This window comes from Lepidochelys kempii, chromosome 3, assembly GCF_965140285.1.
Source record: "Lepidochelys kempii isolate rLepKem1 chromosome 3, rLepKem1.hap1, whole genome shotgun sequence".
NCBI lineage: Eukaryota > Metazoa > Chordata > Testudines > Cheloniidae > Lepidochelys > Lepidochelys kempii.
Genome location: NC_136382.1, coordinates 187136864 through 187160640, shown reverse-complemented (window position 1 = coordinate 187160640; position 23777 = coordinate 187136864). Strand labels below are relative to the sequence as shown.

At 47.3% G+C, this 23777-nt stretch overlaps 1 protein-coding gene across 2 annotated transcripts; it reads left to right on the top strand.

Annotated features, from left to right (window-relative positions):
• The first annotated feature begins 4253 nt into the window (after positions 1-4253).
• Positions 4254-23243, top strand: LOC144930436 (uncharacterized). 2 transcript variants are annotated; one of them, XR_013635605.1, is made up of 3 exons: positions 4254-6001; positions 8299-9741; positions 22647-23243. XR_013635605.1 is itself a non-coding variant. In XM_078852328.1 (2 exons), the coding sequence occupies exons 1-2, from the start codon at positions 5276-5278 to the stop codon at positions 8833-8835; spliced, it is 1263 nt and encodes a 420-aa protein (XP_078708454.1). In that variant the 5' UTR covers positions 4254-5275; the 3' UTR covers positions 8836-9745. The 2 variants fall into 2 exon arrangements, 1 of the variants encoding a protein (XP_078708454.1); XM_078852328.1 differs by lacking the exon at positions 22647-23243 and having other exon boundaries at positions 8299-9745.
• The last annotated feature ends 534 nt before the right edge of the window (positions 23244-23777 follow it).

Below are 23777 nucleotides of genomic sequence, written 5' to 3'. Positions count from 1 at the left end.
TAATGATATATACTTTATTCTCCTTTTATATAGAACTGTTCACTAGAACATGCAAAAATATTGATAGTTTTGGATTTCATAAATATCCATTCAAAATGTGAATCTATTCTTTTCCTTGCTCAGTAGAGACTGAACATTCTGTAGTAAACCAAGTCTGATTTTTTTCTTATATATATTGCTTAGTATGTACTAAATAATGCACTTAGCACTCTGCAGTCCTTATAAAGTGTTAAATTAAGCTGTTTTGCCAATATCAGGAGGTTTATATTACATTAGTAGGACAGTGTGGTCTGCCTCTGGTAGCTAATTTAACACATGAACATTCTAATTATTTCCCCTAATAATTCTGTATTCTCTAAGAGACAATGTATGATATAACTTTGGTAGAAAAGGCTGTAAGTTCAAATCCTGTTGAGACTGTTTTCGTTAAAATTTACATTATTGACAAATTTTCTTCTAGCACGATATGGAAGACATACATTAGTGACTTGATTTTTTTTTCATCAAGGCTAAAAAAGGATGTGATATCTGGTCAAAAACACAGACAAGTTAAAGAGCCTAATTAAAACAGATTAGTTATTAAAATTTCCAAATTAAATAAATGCTATTGGGAACCATTAGATTTCTCCTCCTTTTACAGCCCTGGGTTTTGAAACACAACCTGGAGCTTGTGCAGGAACTTGGAGTGTTACATGGGAACCCGACATGCATAGTTGCACATTATAGGAACTCGTCTTTATTTACAGATAGTTTATTAATACATTTAGCACAGTCAGAAGCACCCTAACTCAGTAAGGTAGATAGAGATACTAAAGAATGTACATCTGCAAATCCATATACTCACACCATCCCTTGTAGAACAACCTGAAATTTTAGCCATCATCTTTCTCATCACCACCACCTTCCCTCTCATTACCAGTGGCCATCATTCTAGCACCTCCCAAGAACATCTTCTTCTCCTACTGCCCCTAGGCTCAGATGCAACTTTTATAATATGATATGGTGATACCACTATGTTTGATGTATATTTAGTAGGCGTATTTCCCCTTTTTCTTATTTGTATATCCTCACCTTACTAATGTTGGAGTGTCCTTCTCCTATAGGTTAGTATATCAATTATTTCAACTTATTATCATATACGACAGTTCATTATCATGGTCCTCTTGTGGTTAGATATCTGCAGATGTAGCTCATGTACCTAATATGTACATCAGTTCATTGCCATGACACTTTTACGGTTGGACTCTTGGACATTCTTGTGGTTGGTTGTTCCTGTGGTCAGAAATTCCCCTTAAAAACTCTATTTTCAGCTCCCCAATACTTGGTGTTTTCCATTGGGCTGTATATCTGTTCAAAGTTTACCTGTTCAAAGTTCATAGGCCTCAAGCCTTATGCTAACTTGCTGAAGATAATGTCTCACTGTATCCTATCACTACAGGATACAGGCCTATAGGTTCTTTGCATTACTGCTGAATATATACTCCTGGGGGAATGCTGCGCCAAAAATTAAAAATTCTGCAAAATTCTGCAAATTTTATTTGTCAAAATAAGACTATATAATCATGCCAGTTTCAATTATTTTGGTAATTTATTTTAAAATACCTGTCACAAGTATGTCTAAAAATACAGACACACATAAAAATTTCCCCAGGAGTAGAGAGTTAAAGAAATTCCTATGACAACCCAGTTCCTGCTTCTCTGCCCCCTCTCCCCCTCAGAGCCTAGCCGGAGGGCCAGACACTCACACTCCCTTCCCCCCAGAGCCCAGTTGTGCCCCCCACCCCAGCCCAGACACTCACAAATCCTACCATCCTAGAGCCCAGGGGTCCAGAGGAAGAAACAGACTGATGCTGGGTCCTGGGCTTGCATGGTGTTTCCTGCTCACCACTGCCTCTTTCCATCAGGGCATGCTGGGAACTGCAGCTGCTGGAAACCCTCCAGTTCCCTCTGCCTCCCCCAGCCTTGTCTTCTATTTGCAAGCTGGGGTCTGCTGGCGGCCAACAGCTCTGCAGCTCATTTTGGGGGGTGGGGAGGAAATTCTGCACGCTTTACATTAATTTCTGCAACATTCTGCATTGTGCAGTGGCACAGAATTCCCCCAGGAGTAAATATAATGCAAAGCAATGAATATAATAAAGGCAAGCTAGCCCTATAGGCTGCAGACTTCTCCCTTGATAGTTGCTGATGCCCTCTATGTAGACTACTGCTTCTGATGCAGAGCCACAAGCACAGACTGGTGGGACCAACTCAGTGGCTTAGCACCCACTGGCAGCCAAGCTTCTCCCCTTCTCTCCCAGCGCCTCCCACCTGCCGTGGATCAGTTGTTCTACAGCATGCAGGAGGTGCTGGGAGGGAGGGGGGAGAAACAGGGATGGGGTGCACTCAGGGGAGGGGGCTGAATTGGACAGGAAGAGAGGGGAAAGTGGTGAGGTGGGGGCAGGGCGTGGGCAGGAAGGGGCGGGTCAGGTGTGGAGAAAGGGGTGGAGTGGGGGCAGGGCCTTGGACTGAGCAGGGGTTGAGCACCCCTGGGGAAAGTTGGAAGCCGGCGCCTGTGGGTGGGACCACACTGTCATGCAGACCTGGGATGACCAGCAGTGGGTCCACAACTTTCACATCATGAAAGCCACATTTCTATAGCTTTGTGAGCAGCTTGCCCCCACACTTCCAGCATGAACAGACACATCTGAGGTCACCCTTGCCAGTCCAGAAGTGGGTTGCTATAACTATCGGGAAGCTGGTTATCCCAGACTGCTACAGGTCTGACAGGTCTGTTGCCAACCAGTTTAGGCTTGGAAAGTCTACTGTGGGTAAAGTGGTGGTGGAGGTTACTGAGGCAATCAAGTGTGTGGTTTACCCCAAGGTGCCAGGCATTAAAGCTATTCCAGAGGTAATTGCTAGCTTTGAGAGAATGGGGTTTCCTAACTGTGCCAGGGCCATTGATGGGACTCATGTGCCTATAGTTTGCCCTTCTCAAAGAGCATATGAGTAGATAAATCGCCAAGGGTACTACTCCATTATTACACAGGCACTAGTGGACCACAGAAGCAGATTTATGAATGTCAACTTGGACTGTGCTGGAAAAGTTCACAATGCTGCTTGAGAGTCTACATTTATGGACAGGCTGGGACACTATTCCCACCTAATGACATTGACATAAATGGTGTTACTGTCCCCGGTGTTATTCTGGGAGGCCCCCGCATACTCCATTTTGCCTTGGCTTATGAAACCATACCCTGATTTCAGAGGCCCTGGCAAAAGAAGGTTTAATTACAATCTCAGAGGGTACAGAATGTGCTCGTGGCAGATTAAAATCTTATTGGACATGTCAACAAACCTGTTTGGAGGCCAGTTTCACCAATGCTGTCTGCATTATTGTGGCTTGCTGTGCTCTTCACCTTTGTGAAACCAGAGGTGAGCCATTTCCCCCTGAATGGACCTATGACAGCAAGAGGACACTAGATTGGTACCCTCAGCCAGAAAGTGATGCTACCATTGCGGGAGCTGGTTGCACAGAAGTCAGGGGTACTTTGTGTTTTCAAATTATGCACTGTAATCTGATCTATGAATCATATATTGATTACTTAAGAATTCCCAGTTATGACTCTGTCTCAAGATCAGGCACAGTATTATTAAAATTACTGATTAGTTGGGAACCCCAGTGTGCACAGTTGCAACACTCACACTTTAGGAGCTCTTCTGCATTTGTAATAGTTTATTAATACATTTATCAAAGTCACAAACACTCTAACCCAGCAAGGTAGATAGAGATAATATAGAATAAAAAGAAAAGGAGTACTTGTGGCACCTTAGAGACTAACCAATTTATTTGAGCATGAGCTTTCGTGAGCTACAGCTCACTTCATCGGATGCATACCATGGAAACTGCAGCAGACTTTATATATACACACAGAGAATTTTCTATAGCGAATACAGACTAACACGGCTGTTACTCTGAAACCTGTCATAATATAGAATGTACATCTAAACATCCATATACTCACTCAATCTGTTGCAGAACAGCTTGAAATATTAGCCATTATCTTCCTCATCAACATCATCTTCCTCATCATCACCAGTGGCCATCCTGGCATCTCCCAAAGGCTACATCTCTCTCTCCTACCCACAGGCTGGGTTACAACTTTTATCATATGTTACACTGATGCCACTATGTCTAATGCATATTCAGTAGGGGTTTCTCCCTTCTTCCTTATTTGTATTTCCTCACCCTACTAATGTTGGGATCCCCTTCTTCTATATGTTAGTATACTAATGATCTCAACTTATTATCATATATGTCAATTCATTGCCATGGCACTCTTGTTGTTAAACATCTGCAGATGTTCCTATCCTAAAATATCCAAAAGCTGATGTTAGCTCATATTCCTGTGGTTGGCTGGTGTTGTTATGGACAAACTCCCTCTTAAACACTCTATTCCCCAATACTTAGGGGTGACCGGTGGGCTGTTTATCTGTGCCAAAGTTCATGGGCCTGAAGTCTTATGCTAACTGCTGAACCCAGTGTCTTACACAAAGGTCTTCCAGGAGGTCCTCAACTCATCTAGATCTGTGTTGCTCAACCTGGGGATTGCAGCTCCTAGGAGGATTTAGGGAGGTCACAAGAGTAGGGACAGTATTAGGGGGTGGCAAGCAGGGCTACTGCCCAGGCCTCCAAACCAGAGGAGGCTCTGTGAAGCTAAGTTACATGTTTTAGCTCTGCCGCTTGGGCTTCAGTCCCACTGTGTGGGGCTCAGGCTTCAGATAAGGCTCACAAGTGAAAAACATGAAGGGTTAATGTCTAGCTATTCCACCTGGAAGCAGGCGGGGCACACCCTGACTGTTTCCTAGGAGCAATGCACACATTGCTCTATCCAAGGACAAGGGCTAGATATGAACCCTGAGAACTTGATTGTTTGGACAGCAACTGTGGGAGGTTTCTTTAGCCTGGGCTCAAGGCCTGAGAACCAGGATTGTAGTAGATAGAGGATGGTAACTAAGCATATGAATCAACGTCATACATTCCTTTGTGTAGCAGTGTGTAATGCTTAGGGGGAGAAATATAATAAAAGGAGAAGGTGGAAGGCAGGGGGGGCAGAACAGCCCATCTCCGCTGACCAGCCTGTTTGCTTGCATAAAGCTGTGTTCTGTCTCATCACTGAACCGCAACAACTGGCGCCCAAACGTGGGGCCCTCAGCACTCACCTCGCCCGGCAAGGGTTTCAGACGCGTCACTCATCCACTTCGTGGATCCCGGTGAGTATTTTTCATTGTGGTAAGTATGGGAAGCTCCCTCTCTGCTTTGCAAGTGCAACACCGCAATGAGCTGCAGTATTTGCTGCGTAAGGCTCAGCATGACTGCCCGGCTCGAGCACTTACTCTCCTGCTACAGGAGGTGCGTGCCAAGTGCCCGTGGTATCCTGAAGCTGGAAGCCTTAAGCTAGCGGACTGGGAGCGATTGGGCCAGACATTGCACAAAGAGCCTCGGGCACCCGTGCAGGCTTTACATGCCTGGCACCTCTGCCGCGACGTGGTACAGCGTGTCGCCTCGGACAGACCCTCCCTCGCGAGGCTGGTGCTCTCGCCGTCCCCGTCCGCCCCTGCAGCCATCCCCCCTCCTGGCGATGCGACACAGCGTGTCGCCTCGGAAAGGCCCTCTCCAGCCCCAACAGAGGAGCTGCCGATCCTGCCACCCCCGTCCGCTCCTGCAGCCATCCCTCCCCCTGCTTCGCCCCCAGTGCCTCTATTACCACCGCCTCCCTGGCCTTCCCCACCGGAGCCGGTGTGTGATCACCCTCCCCCCATGGGGCCCCCCGGAGGGTCATCTGCATCTGCTCAGAAGCTTTCGCTGGTGCAACAAATGGTTCACGCAGCGAAAGCTCGATCAGATCGTACAGCAGAGGAGCTGGCTGATCTGGTCTCCGTTTGCCCGGTGACCTGGCAGAATGATGACCAGGGCAACCCCGTGGGCACCTGGACCACTCTGCCATACTCGGTGGTTAGAGAGGTAAAGAAAGCAATTCGTGAATTTGGCCTGACTAGCACCTTTGTGCGTGGTCTCATTGAAGGGATGGGTGCTGGGTACTCCCTAATCCCTGAGGATTGGAAAACGCTGCTGCGCATGATGTTGTCACCCAGTCAGTATGTTATTTGGCTTAGTGAGTATCGGCAGATGGCAGAACGCCAAGCCCAGGTATATAGAGAGCAAGGTATCATTTATGAGCATTTGGCAGGGGAGGGCCAGTTTGCTACTATTGAGATGCAGTCTCAACTCCCTCAGGCCGTCTTCCCCATTATCTCCACCTGTGCCCAGCATGCCTTCAAGAAGGTCCCGGATTCAGGCAAGCCTACCAAAAGCTTTGTCAGTATCCGTCAGGGTGCCTTAGAGTCCTTTTTGGATTTTACCAACAGATTGCAGGAGGCTATCCTCCGACAGGTGGATAACACTGAGGCAGCTCACGAGCTCCTGTTAAAATTGGCAGTTGAAAATGCAAATGAGGATTGCCGCCGTGCTCTCCAGGCAGCACAAGTCTCTGGTATTTTAGAGCTCTCAGACATGCTGCGGGCGTGCCAGAACATTGGCACACAAGCCCACAAGGCTGGAGTTCTGGCTGCCGCCCTCAGAAAATCTGGGAAGGAGGGGAAGCGCTGTTACCGCTGTGGAAAGGAGGGTCATTTTCAGCGGGAATGCCGCTCATCTAAGGCACCAGCCCGACCCTCAAAGAAGTGCCCCAAGTGTGGGAAAGGTTATCACTGGGCTAATCAGTGTCGTAGCGGGTCGGGAAACCGCGCGACGGGTCCCCCCCGAACCCAGGGCCAAACGGGGGTGTTTCCTACTCAGGCAATCGCTCCTCTGCCTTGGAATCCGTAGACTCTATGAGGGCAGCGACTGCTGGAAGTGCAGGGCTTGATTTGATCATGCAGGAGGACGCTGACTTTCAGCTGCCAGGGGAGGTCTGTGCCATACCTACACAGGTGATGGGACCTCTCCCTGCCGGCTTTGTAGGTCTTGTTCTCCCTCGCTCACATGCTGGGAAACAGGGCTTTTTTGTCATTCCAGGGGTCATTGATGCTGATTACACTGGCATTATTAAGGTTCAGGTGTGGACTCATCTTCCACAGTCGCTCCCGCGTGGACGGTCAATTGCACAATTGATTTTAGTCCCCTATCAGGTGCCAGCTGCCGAGGATCGAACTCGGGGCGGAGGAGGCTTTGGATCTACGTTGTCTCACTCGCCGTCTCACAGCGTTCAGAATTAGCTGCTGTTATTTTGGTCTTTCAACTTTTTGCTGATTGTCCCTTTAATTTAATTGTGGATACCCATTATGTTTATTAGGTAATTGCTTATTTACCCCTTGCCCTCATTACCCCTCAGGTTGATGCAGACCTCCTTCACCTGTTTTTGTCTTTACAGCATCTTCTTGCCACTCGTCATTTCCCTTACTTTGTTGCTCATATTCGCAGTCATACCCCTCTGCCTGGGCCACTCACTGAGGGCAATGCACGCGCCGATCGCACGTTGCGTGGTCAGGTAAATTCCCTTTTTTCTGACCCCATTGAAAGCCATGCCTTTTTTCATCAGTCTGCCTCTGTTTTGGCCCGGCAGTTTCACATTCCTGCTGATCATGCACGTTCCATTGTTCGTTCCTGCCCCCACTGTGCTGCTGCTGCTCCTACCTTTTCTTATGCCGTTAACCCCCGAGGTACCGCAGCAAATCAGCTGTGGCAAATGGATGTTACTCATGTACCACAATTCCGCCCCTATTCATTTTTACATGTTTCCGTTGATACTTATTCAGGCTTCCTTTGGGCAACCCCACAACGTGGGGAAGCCACTAACAAAGTTATTCATCATTTGCTGGCCTGCTTTTCTGTTATGGGTCACCCTTGCCAAATTAAAACAGATAATGCCCCAGCCTACTGCTCTGCAGCCCTCTCCACCTTTTGTGCCCGCTGGGACGTCCGTCTTAAACACGGAATCCCTTATAATTCCACGGGCCAAGCCATTGTTGAACGTGCCAATCGCACACTCAAAACCTTGCTAGATAAACAATTAAAACAAGGGGAGCTGCGTCTCCGAACCTTAGGAGACATTCAACAACAAATGTATATTCTCTTGTTTACTTTAAATAATTTAACACTGAATGCAGATCAGCAGACCCCTGCGGATCGGCATTTTCACAAATCTGAGGTACTGGAAAGACCGCGTGTCTTTTACCGTCAGCTGCCCGATCCACAGTGGCTGGGCCCAGCACCTCTAATCACTTGGGGTCGGGGATATGCTGCTGTGTCTCTCCCTGCAGGACCGTTGTGGGTTCCAGCCCGGTGCGTGCGACCAGCACTTAAACAACATGGCATGGCACCAGGGGCTGTCGAATCCCATACCAGAGTTTCAGCTGACCTTGGAGGAGACCGCGTTGCCCCCCGAGTCGACAACGGCGGGACGGAAACGGAGGAGGCGTAACGTCCCAAGCCAGCCCGTGACAGGGGGAGCAGTAAAAGCATTGGTCGCCACGGCTCAACGAAAACTGGCAGCAGATCAGCAGCCAGAAACTCCTAAGACTTTGTTTGTGGCGATTCTCGCCCAAATCACTGCTAATTCTGTGATGATTGTGTGCCTTTTGTGCCTGCTATTTCCTGTAGGGGTTGGCTCGGAAGCGCCTCCCCCGTTACAAGCCCGAAGGAGAATAAGACACTGTTCTTTGCTTATGCTAATCTTTTCTCCCAGTACTTTAGCATGGCTAATTGGGGCCCGGCCAACTATACTCTGCCTCGCACGGCTATATCCCTTCACACACCGTACCCGGCCGGGGCTCACAATGTCACCTGTGCGCGTGTAGTTAACTGCACTAGTACAAAGGTGCCATTGGGCTGTCAAAAAATTTCTCAATCCCTTTTAAATTGTTCCCATGCTGTTAATGTTTCATATAATTATGGCCATATCATCCTACCATCAGGATGGGTTTTTATTTGTGGTTCATGCACCTTTAATTATATTCCTGCAAATTTAAGTGATGGCACCCTTTGCTGTCTTAGTAGAATGATACTTATATTGCCTTTTGCTGGTTACAATTGTAGTAAAAGAAGTGTACCCCTTTTAGATGATTATATTGCAGATGTTAAGCTTTTGGTTATTTTGTGTTTGTAATCATTGGGCTTATTTTTTGTTGCTGCTGTGTACAATGTATTCCTTCCTTGTTAAGACTTTGTAAAATTTTTGCCCTGGAAAGCTCCCCAGGTTATGTTCTTGTCTGTCTGGGAGTTAAATAGCATGATAAAACAAATTGGCGGCTACCATGAGATGGCCAACTATCAATAAACAAAAAAGGGGAGATGAAGGGTTAATGTCTAGCTATTCCACCTGGAAGCAGGCGGGGCACACCCTGACTGTTTCCTAGGAGCAATGCACACATTGCTCTATCCAAGGACAAGGGCTAGATATGAACCCTGAGAACTTGATTGTTTGGACAGCAACTGTGGGAGGTTTCTTTAGCCTGGGCTCAAGGCCTGAGAACCAGGATTGTAGTAGATAGAGGATGGTAACTAAGCATATGAATCAACGTCATACATTCCTTTGTGTAGCAGTGTGTAATGCTTAGGGGGAGAAATATAATAAAAGGAGAAGGTGGAAGGCAGGGGGGGCAGAACAGCCCATCTCCGCTGACCAGCCTGTTTGCTTGCATAAAGCTGTGTTCTGTCTCATCACTGAACCGCAACAAAAACAGGCTCAAATATCACACTGAAGTGTAAGTACAATATTTATATTCCAATCAGTTTATATGGTAAAAATGAGAAAGTAAACATTTTTTCTATAATAATGTGCTGTGACACTTCTGTATTTTTATGTTTGATTTTGCAAGCAAGTAGTTTTTTAAGTGAGATGAAACTTGGGGTAGGCAAGACAAATCATATTCCTGAAAGGGGTACAGTAGCCTGGAAAGTTTGAAAACCACTGTAGGATACAGGTTCCTTGCAATACTACTGAATAAAATAAATCCTAAAGCTAACTCTATGGGCTACAGATGTGCATGGCCCAATGGAAGAAGGGGAATATTACCTATACTTTATTTATAAACATGACTTAAAATAGTAAAAAACGCAGTGTTGGGCAGGCCAGCTGCCATTACAAACTCCCCGCCCCCTCTCCCCCACTCACACACAAAAGGGCAGGAAATAATTAATACCTGACACAATCCTACCGCTACATGTCCCTGGCCTCATGTTCTCCTTTCCCTTTTTACATGTTTTTCTCTCATTTGGTGGCGGGAGAGGGGGTGGAGTTTTCCATTGGAGTTGAAGAAGGAAGGCTGCACAGCTTTTAGTTGCCCTGCCCAGCCACTCATGAGTCAGGAATGCATGGTTTGTACTGACATGGACTTGTCTAAGCTGCTGCTGGAGTGAGGGTACATTGCAGGGTGATCATGCTATGGTGTTGGGGAAGGCAGTAGGAGATGGTACTCTTGCAGGCCTTATGGACAGGAGTCGCTGAAAGTTCCCTCTGTCCTCCTCCCTTAGCTGCCATTTCTGTTCCAGGAACCTGCTCCCTTGCTGAAACCCTATCCTCCACCTGGGCAGTGAGCCTCAGTCTTTTCTCCTCCCTGTCAGCATGCCAGTGTTCCAGGCTTTTGTCCCTCTTTTTCTGATATTGGACTTGCTGGTCTGCCCTCTCAAGAACATAGACCATAACTTCATCATGGAAATGCTTCCTTATGGAACTGTCTGTGAAGGTATATTGGGCCAAGGATCAAGTTCCTGAAGATCATCAGGCAGTATAGATTGAGGATCCTGAAACAGGACAAGAAACAGAGGGTTCTCATCTAAACTAGCTCAGTGAGCACAGAATTAATTTGTGTGGAATCTCAACATAAAATATAACATTTCTAAAGTGAACCAATACGTATTGTGAAGGGGTGCTTCAGTCCTCATACTGTCTCTGGACACAGTCTTGTTAATTGCAATTACAGAAGTGCAGAGACAATGGTAAGTTTAAAATTATAACCATTTTCTTGTTTTACAAAAATTTCATAACTAATTGCCAGATGGGGGTGGGAGGCAGGTGTGGATAGTGTCCTTGCTGCAAAAGGCTTTTTCTGTTATTTCAGGCCTTTCATATTTTGGAAGACATAACTGTTCTTGTGGCACCCTACTGGCAGAGGAAGATGTTATTGGAGGCAAACCTGCAGTCTATGCAGCTGAAGTATTCCCCTTCCCTGCGATGTGACTATCTGGAATTCCTGCTTTAGGAAAATTTTCCTGCTTTCAGCAGCCATGTGATTTCCTCTGTTAATGGTGCACTCAAATACCCTGAAATCTGCAGCTTTCGTCCACCCAGCACAGTTCTGGGGAAAAACTGACACCCCACTCATACTTTGCAGAAATTATTTTGTGACCTGCAGACTGCATGGATTAGCTCTAACTGAAATTACTAGATTTGAAAATAGAATACTGTTTCCCAAACGTGCACACACTGTTCACTGTTTACAGGTGGTTCCATAGACCCAGGAGGAGTGATTACAAAGTGGCAAATTTCTTATTACTGAAAGAAAAACATGAATGATCACAGCAAGTCTCTAAGGTGCCACAAGTACTCCTTTTCATAGCAAATGTGACTTAACAGTTAAAATAAACTTAACAGCTGTTTATGATGTTTGAAATTCCAAGTTGCCATTTTGAACTCCATGTGATACAATCCTCCTTAAGTGGCTACACTCCTTTAGTGGCTACACTGGTGTCCTCCAAAGATCTGTACTGGGACCAGTCCTATTCAACATATTCATAAATGATCTGGAAAAAGGGGTAAACAGTGAGATGGCAAAATATGCAGATGGTACAAAACCTCTCAAGATAGTTAAGTCCCAGGCAGATTGCGAAGAGCTACAAAAGAATCTCTCAAAACTGGGTGGCTGGACAACAAAATGGCAGATGAAATTCAATGTTGATAAATGCAAAGTAGTGCACATTGAAAAACATAATCCCAACGATACATATAAAAAGATGGAGTCTAAATTAGCTGTTACCACTCAAGAAAGAGATCTTGGAGTCATTGTGGATAGTTCTCTGAAAACATCCACTCGATGTGCAGCAGCAGTCAAAAACAGAATGTTAGGAATCATTAAAAAGAAGAGGAGTACTTGTGGAACCTTAGAGACTAACAAATTTATTTGAGCATAAGCTTTCGTGAGCTACAGCTCACTTCATCGGATGCATTCAGTGGAAAATACAGTGGGGAGATTTATATACATAGGGAACATGAAACAATGGGTGTTACCATAAACGCTGTAAGGAGAGTGATCACTTAAGATGAGCTATTACCAGCAGGAGAGTGGGGGGGAAAAAACCTTTTGTAGTGATAATCAAGGTGGATCATTTCCAGCAGTTGACAAGAACGTCTGAGGAACAGTGGGGAGTTGGGGGGAGAGATAAACATGGGGAAATAGTTTTACTTTGTGTAATGACCCATCCACTCCCAGTCTCTATTCAAGCCTAAGTTAATTGTATCCAGTTTGCAAATTAATTCCAATTCAGCAGTCTCTCGTTGGAGTCTGTTTTTGAAGTTTTCTTGTTGAAGAATTGCCACTTTTAGGTCTGTAATCGAGTGACCAGAGAGATTGAAGTGTTCTCCAACTGGTTTTTGAATGTTATAATTCTTGACATCTGATTTGTGTCCATTTATTCTTTTACGTAGAGACTGTCCAGTTTGACCAATGTACATGGCAGAAGGGCATTGCTGGCACATGATGGCATATATCACACTGGTAGATGTGCAGGTGAACGAGCCCCTGATGGTGTGGCTGATGTGATTAGGCCCTATGATGATGTCCCCTGAATTGATATGTGGACACAGTTGACTAAGGACTTTGTTGCAAGGATAGGTTCCTGGGTTAGTGGTTCTGTTGTGTGGTGTGTGGTTGCTGGTGAGTATTTGCTTCAGGTTGGGGGGCTGTCTGTAAGCAAGGACTGGCCTGTCTCCCAAGATCTGTGAGAGTGATGGGTCGTCCTTCAGGATGGGTTGTAGATCCTTGATGAGGCGTTGGAGAGGTTGGGGGCTGAAGGTGATGGCTAGTGGCATTCTGTTATTTTCTTTGTTGGGCCTGTCCTGTAGTAGGTGACTTCTGGGAACTCTTCTGGCTCTGTCAATCTGTTTCTTCACTTCAGCAGGTGGGTATTGTAGTTGTAAGAATGCTTGATAGAGATCTTGTAGGTGTTTGTCTCTGTCTGAGGGGTTGGAGCAAATGCGGTTGTATCGTAGAGCTTGGCTGTAGACAATGGATCGTGTGGTGTGGTCTGGATGAAAGCTGGAGGCATGTAGGTAGGAATGGCGGTCACTAGGTTTCCGGTATAGGGTGGTGTTTATGTGACCATCGCTTATTAGGACTGTAGTGTCCAGGAAGTGGATCTCTTCTGTGGATTGGTCCAGGCTGAGGTTAATGGTGGGATGGAAATTGTTGAAATCATGGTGAATTATTAAGTAAGGAATAGATAATAAGATAGAAAATATCATATTGCCTCTATATAAATCTATGGTATGCCCACATCTTGAATACTGTGTGCAGATGTGGTCTCCCCATCTCAAAAAAAGGTATATTAGAATTGGAAAAGGTTTAGAATCATAGAATATCCTAGAATATCAGGATTGGAAGGGACCTCAGGAGGTCATCTAGTCCAACCCCCTGCTCAAAGCAGAACCAATCCCCCTAAATCATCCCAGCCAGGGCTTTGTCAAGCCTGACCTTAAAAATATCTAAGGAAGGAGATTCCACCACCTCCCTAGGTAACACATTCCAGTGTTTCACCACCCTCCTAGTGAAAAAGTTTTTCCTAATATCCAACCTAAACTTCCCCCACTGAAACTTGAGACCATTACTCCTTGTTCTGTCATCAGCTACCACTGAGAACAGTCTAGATCCATCCTCTTTGGAACTCCCTTTCAGGTAGTTGGAAGCAGCTATCAAATCCCCCCTCATTCTTCTCTTCCGCAGACTAAACAATCCCAGTTCCCTCAGCCTCTCCTCATAAGTCATGTGTTCCAGTCCCCTAATCATTTTTGTTGTCCTCCGCTGGACGTTTTCCAATTTTTCCACTGGGACTGGAGGTGAGGCTGACTGGCCTGTAGTTCCCAGGATCCTTCTTCTTCCCTTTTTTAAAGATGGGCACTACATTACCCTTTTTCCAGTCATCCGCGACTTCCCCGGATCACCATGAGTTTTCAAAGATAATGGCCAATGGCTCTGCAATCATATCCGCCAACTCCTTTAGCACTCTCGAAAAGGGCAACAAAAATGATTAGAAAAGGGCAACAAAAATGATTAGGGGCATGAAACAACTTCCATATGAGGAGACATTAATAAGATTAGGACTTTTCACCTTGGAAAAGAGACAACTAGGGGGGATATGACTGAAGTCTATAAAATCATGACAGGTGTGGAGAAAGTAAATAAGGAATAAGTAATAAGGATTTGCTGTTGATCCTGATCACAGCCTGTTCTGGGACTGATTTAATTAAGGGTCACTTCCTGCTCCTCACTGGGACCCTGCTGCTTGATTCAGGTGCCAACAGAGCATCATGCCAGCTGAACAGATCAGTTGGCTCCATGCTAAGCGCAGTGCACAGAACCCAGTCAAAGTCATCATAAAATGGGCATGTTATGGGTGAGTTGCCCCTGGTATGGTTCTTGTCCCTGGTCTTTTGGTACTTGCTCTTCAGCCTCTTAATATGTTCCGTGCACTGATCAACAGTCCAGAAAATCTGCAGAGTTGCCAGCTTTTTAGCTATCTGCTGGTATGGTTGGTGATTCCTGGTACTTTTGCTGAAATACACAGTTTTACCAGAGATCACCAAAATTTGGCTGTGCTCCTGTGACCGTGAAGCATCTTGTTTTGCAAAAGGCTTGATTGGTTGTCTCTCCATTGAAAACCAAGGGGACTCTCTGAAAGTGTGCTTGCAGATTAGTGATCAAAAGAGAATGGGTTAACGTTGACCTGAGCTGCTGCCATTCCCTGGGGGGCAGAGAGGGGCGGGGGTTGGGTTCCATTTTCAATAGAGTACATTGTTGGGATAGAGAGGACTAAGGAAGTTGTCCCATAGAATTATGGGATACTTCTGGTGAACTACTGGGACAAGAATCAAGTGGGGCTGCATCTACACTGCAGAGTAATAGGGCTTGAATCCTGGGTCCCTGCTTGACTCATGCTTGGACTCTCCAGCACAGCAGGGTCCTGGGACTCTGGGTCTGAGCCCTGGGTTAACACAATTGTGGTGTAGACACAAGGGGGGTTAGGCTTGAGTCTGAGCTCAAGCATGGGGGTATGTTGCAGTGTAGTCAGACCCTAAGAGATAGCTCTGAGATAATATTAAGTGTATTATCTCCCTGAGTCCCTTTTGCAGCTGTGTGGAGACCCATCCAATGGCAGCATAGCTCCTATTTTGGTGCAGAATCACCAAATTCCTTCATAGAATCATAGAATATCAGGGTTGGAAGGGACCTCAGGAGGTCATCTAGTCCAACCCCCTGCTCAAAAGCAGGACCAATCCCCAATTAAATCATCCCAGCCAGGGCTTTGTCAAGCCTGACCTTAAAAACTTCTAAGGAAGGAGATTCCACCACCTCCCTAGGCAACACATTCCAGTGTTTCACCACCCTCCTAGTGAAAAAGTTTTTCCTAATATCCAACCTAAACCTCCCCCCCTGAAACTTGAGACCATTACTCCTTGTCCTGTCATCTTCTACCACTGATAATAGTCTAGAACCATCCTCTCTGGAACCACCTCTCAGGTAGTTGAAAGCAGCTATCAAATCCCCCCTCATTCTTCTCTTTCGCAGACTAAACAATCCCAGTTCCCTCAGCCTCTCCTCATAAGTCATGTGTTCCAGACCCCTAATCATTTTTGTTGCCCTTCGCTGGACTCTTTCCAATTTATCCACATCCTTCTTGTAGTGTGGGGCCCAAAACTGGACACAGTACTCCAGATGAGGCCACACCAATGTCGAATAGAGGGGGACGATCACGTCCCTCGATCTGCTCGCTATGCCCCTACTTATACATCCCAAAATGCCATTGGCCTTCTTGGCAACAAGGGCACACTGCTGACTCATATCCAGCTTCTCGTCCACTGTCACCCCAGGTCCTTTTCCGCAGAACTGCTGCCTAGCCATTCGGTCCCTAGTCTGTAGCTGTGCATTGGGTTCTTCCGTCCTAAGTGCAGGACCCTTTTGGATCCCCAAGTTCTTCCTTTTGGATCCCCAAGTTCCCCTTCCTTTTGGATCCCCAAGTTCTTCAGGGATGAGGGGATGCAGGTACCAATATGTGCAATTCTCCAATCCCCTCATACCAATTTGTGCACTTCCAGGGAAAACTCGAGAGAACCTTGCAGAATTTGTCCCCTAGGTTTCTACATGAGGCTGTGATTTGGCCCAAAAGTAATTGTGGTGACGAAAATCATATTATGTACCCTGGTTTCTACATAATAATGAATCCAGTTAGCACATATGGATATATGTAGCATTTATATCTAATACTTTGACATTAAAATTTTTGCCAATAATTACTTTTCACTTAAACTATACCTAATATTTCATAACTAAAACAAAATAAGAACTAAAATACCATTGCTTATACCCTTCAGCAAGCTACGTATTGAATTCACCTTTAATGCTCTTAAATGTTAGAAAGTTCACCCTTAAAGCTCTTAAATGTTGCTAAATTGCAAATATATCTCTGAGCAGCATATATCACAAGATCAAAATCCATTCTGGGTTATATGAACATATTGCCCACTGAATGAGTGCTGCACCCCTGTAATTGAGAACAAAGTTTGACCCATCAGGCTCAGTCCAAATAAAAGAAGCTTCTACAATTGTTGGTCATATTGTCCTTCATGGGCTCAGCAGCTACATGGGAATATCCCTTTGCTAGCAGGCCAAGAGTATGCAGCCTCTTCATCATGTGGCAGTCATAGTACTGGGAACAATGTTGAAAGTCTGCCAGACCATACTATCCTTTACAGATTTGAGTTCTTCCTTGGTTGACTAAAGGTCAGTCAACTGGAGAAATTTTTTTAAAAGGCTGCAGTCCAAAATTATCAGGCTTTCTCTGGATGACAGCAACATTCTGGAGATCAGTTAAGGAAAAGAGAATATGGGTTACACATAGGGTGACCAGATGTCCCATTTTTAAAGGGACAGTCCAGTATTTAAGCCTTCCTGCAAGTGTCCCTACTTTTTCTTAAAAATGAGCAAATTGTCCCCTATTTTCTGTCCCTCCCCCATTAGTACTGGTGGGTCCTACTGCTGGCCAGATCTCTGCTCACCAGCCTCCCGCCCATCAGCAGTAAGTGGGGGGGGGTCCAGTGGCCAATGATGGGGGTGGGTGTGTAAGGTTGGTGCGGGGTGAAGATAGAGCATGCGGGGCTGGTCACTCCCCCTGCTGGTCCATCAGCACAGCCTCCGCTGCGTGCCAGCTCTCGGCCAGCAGGGCCCCGCCCCCATCCCATTTCTAGCCAGTGCTGGCTGCACATTGTGAGCTGCAGTGGCTGGTGAGTGCGGGCAGGCGCCAGGCAGTTACGTGTGTGCTACCCACCCATTGGCCCTCTACATGCTCCCCCGCTCACTGTCCTCTCCCTGCTTTGCCTCTTCGCTCCCCCCATCCCACTGCTCCTCCATATCCCCCCCTGGTGGGATGTGTCCCTTTCAGGGTTCCTTCCCCACTCTGAACTCTGGGGTAAAGATGTGGGGACCCGCATGAAAGACCCCCTAGGCTTATTCTTACCAGCTTAGGTTAAAACTTCCCCAAGGCACAGATTCCTTTCTTGCCTTGGGATCGCTGCCACCACCAAGTGATTTAACAAACAATCAGGGAAAGGACCACTTGGAGTCCTATTTCCCCAAAATATTCTCCCAAGCCTACCCCCACTTTCCTGGGGAAGGCTTAAGCATATATCCTCACCAATTGGTTACAAAGGGACTACAGACCCAAACCCCTGCGTCTTAGAACAATGGAAAAAATCAGTCAGGTTCTTAAAAAGAAGGATTTTATTTAAAGAGAAAAAGGTAAAAGAATCACCTCTGTAAACTTAGGCTGGTAGTTAACCTTACAGAGTAGCAGAAAATTCAAAGAGCACAGAGGAACCCCCTCTAGCCTTAGTTTCAAGGTTACAACAAAACAGGGATAAATCCCCCTCTAGCAAAGGGAAAATTCACAAGTTGAGAAAACAAAGATAAACTAATACACCTTGCCTGGCTGTTACTTACAAGTTTGAAATATGAGTGACTTGCTTAGAAAGATTTGAAGAGCGTGGATTGATGTCTGGTCCCTCTTAGTCCCAAGAGCGAACGGCCACAGAAACAAAGAACCCAAAACAAAACCTCTCCCCCACACCAGATTTGAAAGTATCTTTTGTCCCCATTTATTCCTTTGGTCAGGCTCAGCCAGGTTACTTGAGCTTCTTAACCTCTTACAGGTAAGGAGGAATTTAGGCTACCCCTATGGTTATGACAGTCCCACTCCCAGCGCTATGCGGAGAACCAGCCCCTGGTCAGAGCGCTCAGCTCACCAACAGCCTGGCTGTCAGGCTCCTTTCTTCCCCCACTGCCTCTGGCTGGGCCAGCATACTGGGAAAGCCAAAGACCCTCTGCCCCAGGGTGCTGACAAGAAGAAGCCAAGCCCTGCATGTGCCAAAGCCCCACACAGCTGTGGCATGGGGAAGCTTCTCTGCTCCTCAACTAAACTATGGAGTGGAAAGGGAGAAGCCATTTCCAGCCTGTTCACACCCCAAACCTGCAGGCTTCACAGCAGCCCCCAGTGCAGGAGTTTAGCAACCCTCTTCACTCCCCTCACTCCCCTGCCCTGGGTCCTGCTCTCAGGGCATGCGGGGCTGCTCCATCACCTAGGCACCCTCCCCTGCTGAGCAACCCACTCTGGAAGGGTTTGCTGAAGCCCCTGCAGTCAGCTTCCCTGGGCCCTGGTGCGTCCTTAGGGCTTAACCCCTTCGTGCCTGTGCTGTCTTATGTTGGTGGCCAGCAGCAGCCTGGTGGTGTTATCTGCCTTTTGACGCTATGTGGGCAGGAAGGGACAAGCTGCTTCCAGCCACACTGGAGTGGGCGGGGAAGAGATGAGCTCTGCAAAGACATGGGCCAGGTCATCCCTTCCCTCCCCCTCCTCCCCTGCGCCTGGAAGCAGCTCCTGCCCCTTCCCTCCTGCACAGTGCTGGCCACATTCTAGTGTGAACCCTGGCAGAAATTGGGTGGGGGGGGCATGTGACCCTGCATGCCCTCCCCCACAAGTGTTGCCTCGGGAAGATGTGGTGCCAGGTACTAGGAGAGGCCAGTCCATCCCGGGGGCCCAGCCAGGTATGGAGGGCGAAGAGCGCTGGGCAGGGAGGGTCAGGTCAGTTGGTCAGTCAGTCACCCTCCCCACCCTGTGTGAGAGAGGTGTATGTCAGTGTGTGTGTGTCATCTCTCCCCGTGTGAACCATAAAGTCTTAGGCCCCATCTACACTGGCAAGTTTCTGCACAGTAAAGCAGCTTTGAGCGCTGTAACTCCCGAGGTGTACACACTGACAAGCCACTTAGTGCACAGAAACTGCACAGATGCAGCGCTTTCAAAAAAGCGCCCCGACGAGAGGCATAGAACTTTCTGCACTGGGGCTATAGCACTGAGGTGCTAGTGTAGACACCATGGTGATTACAGCGCTGCGATTGGCCTCCGGGAGTTGTCCCACAATGCCTGTTCTCACCTCTCTGGCCATCGGTTTGAACTCTACTGCCCTGCCCTCAAGCGACCAACCATCAGCCCCACCCCGTAAATTCCTTTGCAAATTTGAAAGTCCCCTTCCCATTTGCTCGGTGATGCATGCAGTGGTCTCAGCGCATCTTTCCAGGTGGCCATGCCTGCTCCACGCACCAGGCGATCCCCCGCTTCGAGCAATGCCAAGCTGCTGGACCTCATCGGCATTTGTGGTTGAGCTCCAGCTCTCAGAATTATGATGCCTAAGGACAGATTTCTAGATGCATGATAGAAAGGGGCCATGACCAGGACACATTGCAGTGCAGAGTCAAAGTGAAGGAGCTGCAGAACGCCTACCACAAGGCACGGGAGGCAAACCACCGCTCCAGTGCTGCGCCCATGAGCTGCCGGTTCTACAAAGAGCTGGACGTGATACTCGGTGGTGACCCCACCTCCACTGTGAAGGACCCTGTGGATACTTCGGTGGCTTGCATGCCAGTCAAGAATGGACCGAGCCAGGAGGAGGCAATCTTGGACGAAGAGCGTGAGGGAGACCCAGAGTCAGAGGATGACTCGGAGGCCAGAGATGCTTGCAGTCGGGAGCCCTTTTCTACCCCGGAGGAGCCTACCCAGTCACAGCAGTCGGAGCTTGACGAAGCGCAAACAGGAGAGGAGGCCCCAGTAAGTGGATCTGATTTTGGGAATTGCTGAAGCGAGTTGTTGGGGACAGGAAGATTACAAAAAGCAGGCTTGTCTCCCACCTCATGCCTAGCCTGAGCAGTGGAACATGCTGTTGATGTACTCCCTCACTTCACGGGACTCTCCCTCAGAGATCTCCAGGAAACTCTCATGGAGATACTGGGCAATCTGCTGCCGCAGGTTCCTCAGCAGAGCTGCTTTTTTTCTTGCCCCATTAACAGTAACTTTCCCATGCCACTTTGCTGTGACGGATGTGGGGACCATTGCTACACAAAGGCTAGCCACAGAGGAGTCAGGGCAGAAGCCACAGGCTTGGAGAAGACCCTCCCTTGATTCCCTGCTCACCCTCAGCAGCGAGATATCTTCCATAATGATCACCTCTTGTGGAAAGTGTGGGGACAGGAATGATTATCAGGCCCACCCTACAGTGCTGGCTCTCCCCAAGTGCCCAAGAGCCATGTGCCCAGTATACAGTGATTTACCCTGGCCCTGCGGCTACTCACCATTTTGGGGGTCGTGTGGCTCATGTGTGCTTGCCTGGGGTCAGCCAGTTAGTGACAGCTGTGTGAGTATTGTGATACCAGTCAGCTCTGTGTTCTTGGGGAACCAGGGCGCAGTATCTAGCCTGTCTGACTCATGAAAGACACCCCACTGCCAGCCTCTGCTTAAACCAAAACCCATCAGAGAAAAGACTTGCAGAGAGCAATGAAGGGCAGGTGGGAGACACACCTAGACCCCTCCTGACAAGGGTGACAAGATTAAGACATCTCCATTAGCATACAGAATGGAAAACAGAGACAACTCCCATAGCCTCATCTGCATGAAAGATGGGACAGGGAGACGTCTCAATTTGCATACAGAATGGAGAACAGAGAACCGCACTGAACTCTGGGACCAGAAAAGCAGGGAAGCACTGCATCATGGGGGCTCTCTGCTCCAGATGTTAATGAACCTACGCCTGCACACACCCAGCTCAGCAATTATCAGACCAATTCTAGAATAAATCCTTGATTGATATCCAAAATACTGAAGCAGCCTAGCTGCATTGTGAGCTCCCTGAAAGAAAACACAACCCATAGCCAAGAGTGATCAGCTCCTATTGTCTAGCCTAATGAAAACCCCTGAGTCACCAGTTTACCTATAAACAAATCTAGCATTCTCCCTTGAACCATTGTATTTTCTCTACAAAAATCCCTACTCACGCTCCAGTCAGTGTTCTGATGCATGGACTCAAAACTTTGCATCAGTTGCACTGGGACTCCATCTCCTGACTGATCATGCTGGGGGCTCTGCCTGTCTCCAGCACTCAGGATCCTGAGCTACCACCATCACTTGGTAACCCTGACCAGTTCAAGCCTCCTGGAGTGGGTGAGATCTCTCTCTCTCTTCTCTCTCTCTGTTTTCTTTTCTACCTCAGGTATTAACCTTTAATAATGTAACTGTTATGTTTGTTTAGCCCTCCTTATTACGAAGCCCTCCTTATTATTCATTAAATAACTTTTATGGTTAAGCTGGTTGCTTCTCTCTCTCTCTCTCTCTCTCTCTGAACTTTACTCTTTTGTGTTTTTAGCTTCCCCCATTTACTCTGCAGCAACGCTTCTTTTACCTAAGCTAAAGATCCCTGTGGCACCCAAAAATACTGTGGGGTTTGCTCATCAAGTGGGTTACTACCAGGACAATTGTGACATGAAAGTGGGATAGGGACATGTTAAACCTGTGGCGTATAAGCGGGGGGTAGGCAGCTGAAAGTGCTGCTCGGCCCAGCCTATTGCGACCAGGGGCACATAAGGGTGACAGCTTGAAAGTGCTGCTTAACCCATCCCATTGATTACTGGGACATACAAGGGCATCAGCTTGAGAGTGCTGATTGACCTGGTCCGCTCAGACTTGCTGTGTTAGTGTGTGTGTGTGTGTGCGCGCGTGTTCATCTAGTTCTAGGGCTGGAGGAACCCAGTCCTGGGGAACCTAGGTTCTGCAGGATAGCTCTATTGGGAGGGCACTTGCACAAGGAAGGAGTAGAGCTCCATATGAACACACAAATGACATAAGCAGTACATTAACAGAATTACAGAAAACTCCCCCCAGCCAAAGAGTAACCCTAATAACTGAGCATACCCCAAAGTAACGGGCATATCTGGTAACAACTGGCTGTGTTTTAAAGTACTGAAACAGTGTTGTCTGTGTTGCAAACAATACTGCTTCTCTAAAATGTTGCATTTAAACTTCACAGAGATGACCTTGGGAGGCCGGCCTGCCTTATCGGCGGCAGAACAGCTGTACAGAATTAGAAAATGTCCAAGAAGAACTAAGGAGGACTTTATGTGTGAGGTTATGCTGCACTCCACCACTGTGAAAAAAGAATTGAAGGAGTGGCGGGACAGCGAGAAGAGGGACTGAAAGGAGAATGCGGCACACCAGAAAGAAGACACAAAGCAGCTCTTTACAATTATGGAGCGCCAAGCGGACATGCTGCAGGCAATATTAGCTCTTCAAACCGAGCAGCTCCGCTCGCACCATCCCCTGCAGCCTCTGTCGCAAAACTCTTTCCCATGCGCCCCCCGCCAACACATTGTTATCAACCTCCTGGCCCCACTTTCTACCCACAAGCATTCCGCTCCTTCCTCCTCACAGTCCAGCAGTGTGGACTCCCACTATCCACAGCACTCAACACCCATTGCTCTGCAGTTTGGCTCTGTGGAAGTCCAGCACCCACTGCATTGTACTCCAAACGAGAACGTTGGATATGATCCCTGGACATGCACAAATCTGTAACCGTCCTGAGACCCCTCCTCCTCTTGAGACCTTCCCATCCCCCATCACCCTCCCAGCTGATGATTTTTTTTTGTTTGACTCTCTCTTCCAGTTGTTGTCTTTCAATAAAGGAATTGTGTTTGTTTGAAAGCAATCTTTATTCTATTAAGTGAAAGCAAAAAGAGCACTGCCGAGCAGCATACAATTATGTTAAGGTCCCTTCTTGCATCGTGTGCACCAATCACCTCCTAGCATTACAAGCACAGCAATCCTGAGCATAGCAACAAATATTAGTGGCTTTCAGCTTCAAATTGCTGCCTCAAAGCATCCCTGATCCTTATGGCCCCGTGCTGTGCCCCTCTAATAGCCCTGGTCTCTGACTGTTCAAACTCAGCCTTCAGGCACTGTGCCTCTGTGGTCTAGCCCTGAATGAAGGTTTCACCCTTCCCTTCACAAATATTATTGAGCGTATAGCATGCGGCAATAAGCATAGGAATATTGCCATCAGCCATGTCCAGCTTCCCATACAGGCATAGCCAGTGGGCTTTTAAATGGCCAAATGCACTCTCAACAGACATTCTGCACTTGCTCAGCTTGTTGTTGAACCACT

Coding starts and splice junctions, on each gene's coding strand:
- LOC144930436 (XM_078852328.1), top strand. CDS start 5,276: ATGGGAAGCTCCCTCTCTGCTTTGCAAGTGCAACACCGCAATGAGCTG. Junction 6,002..8,298: donor CATACTCGGTGGTTAGAGAG/GTAAAGAAAGCA, acceptor CTCTCCCTGCAG/GACCGTTGTGGGTTCCAGCC.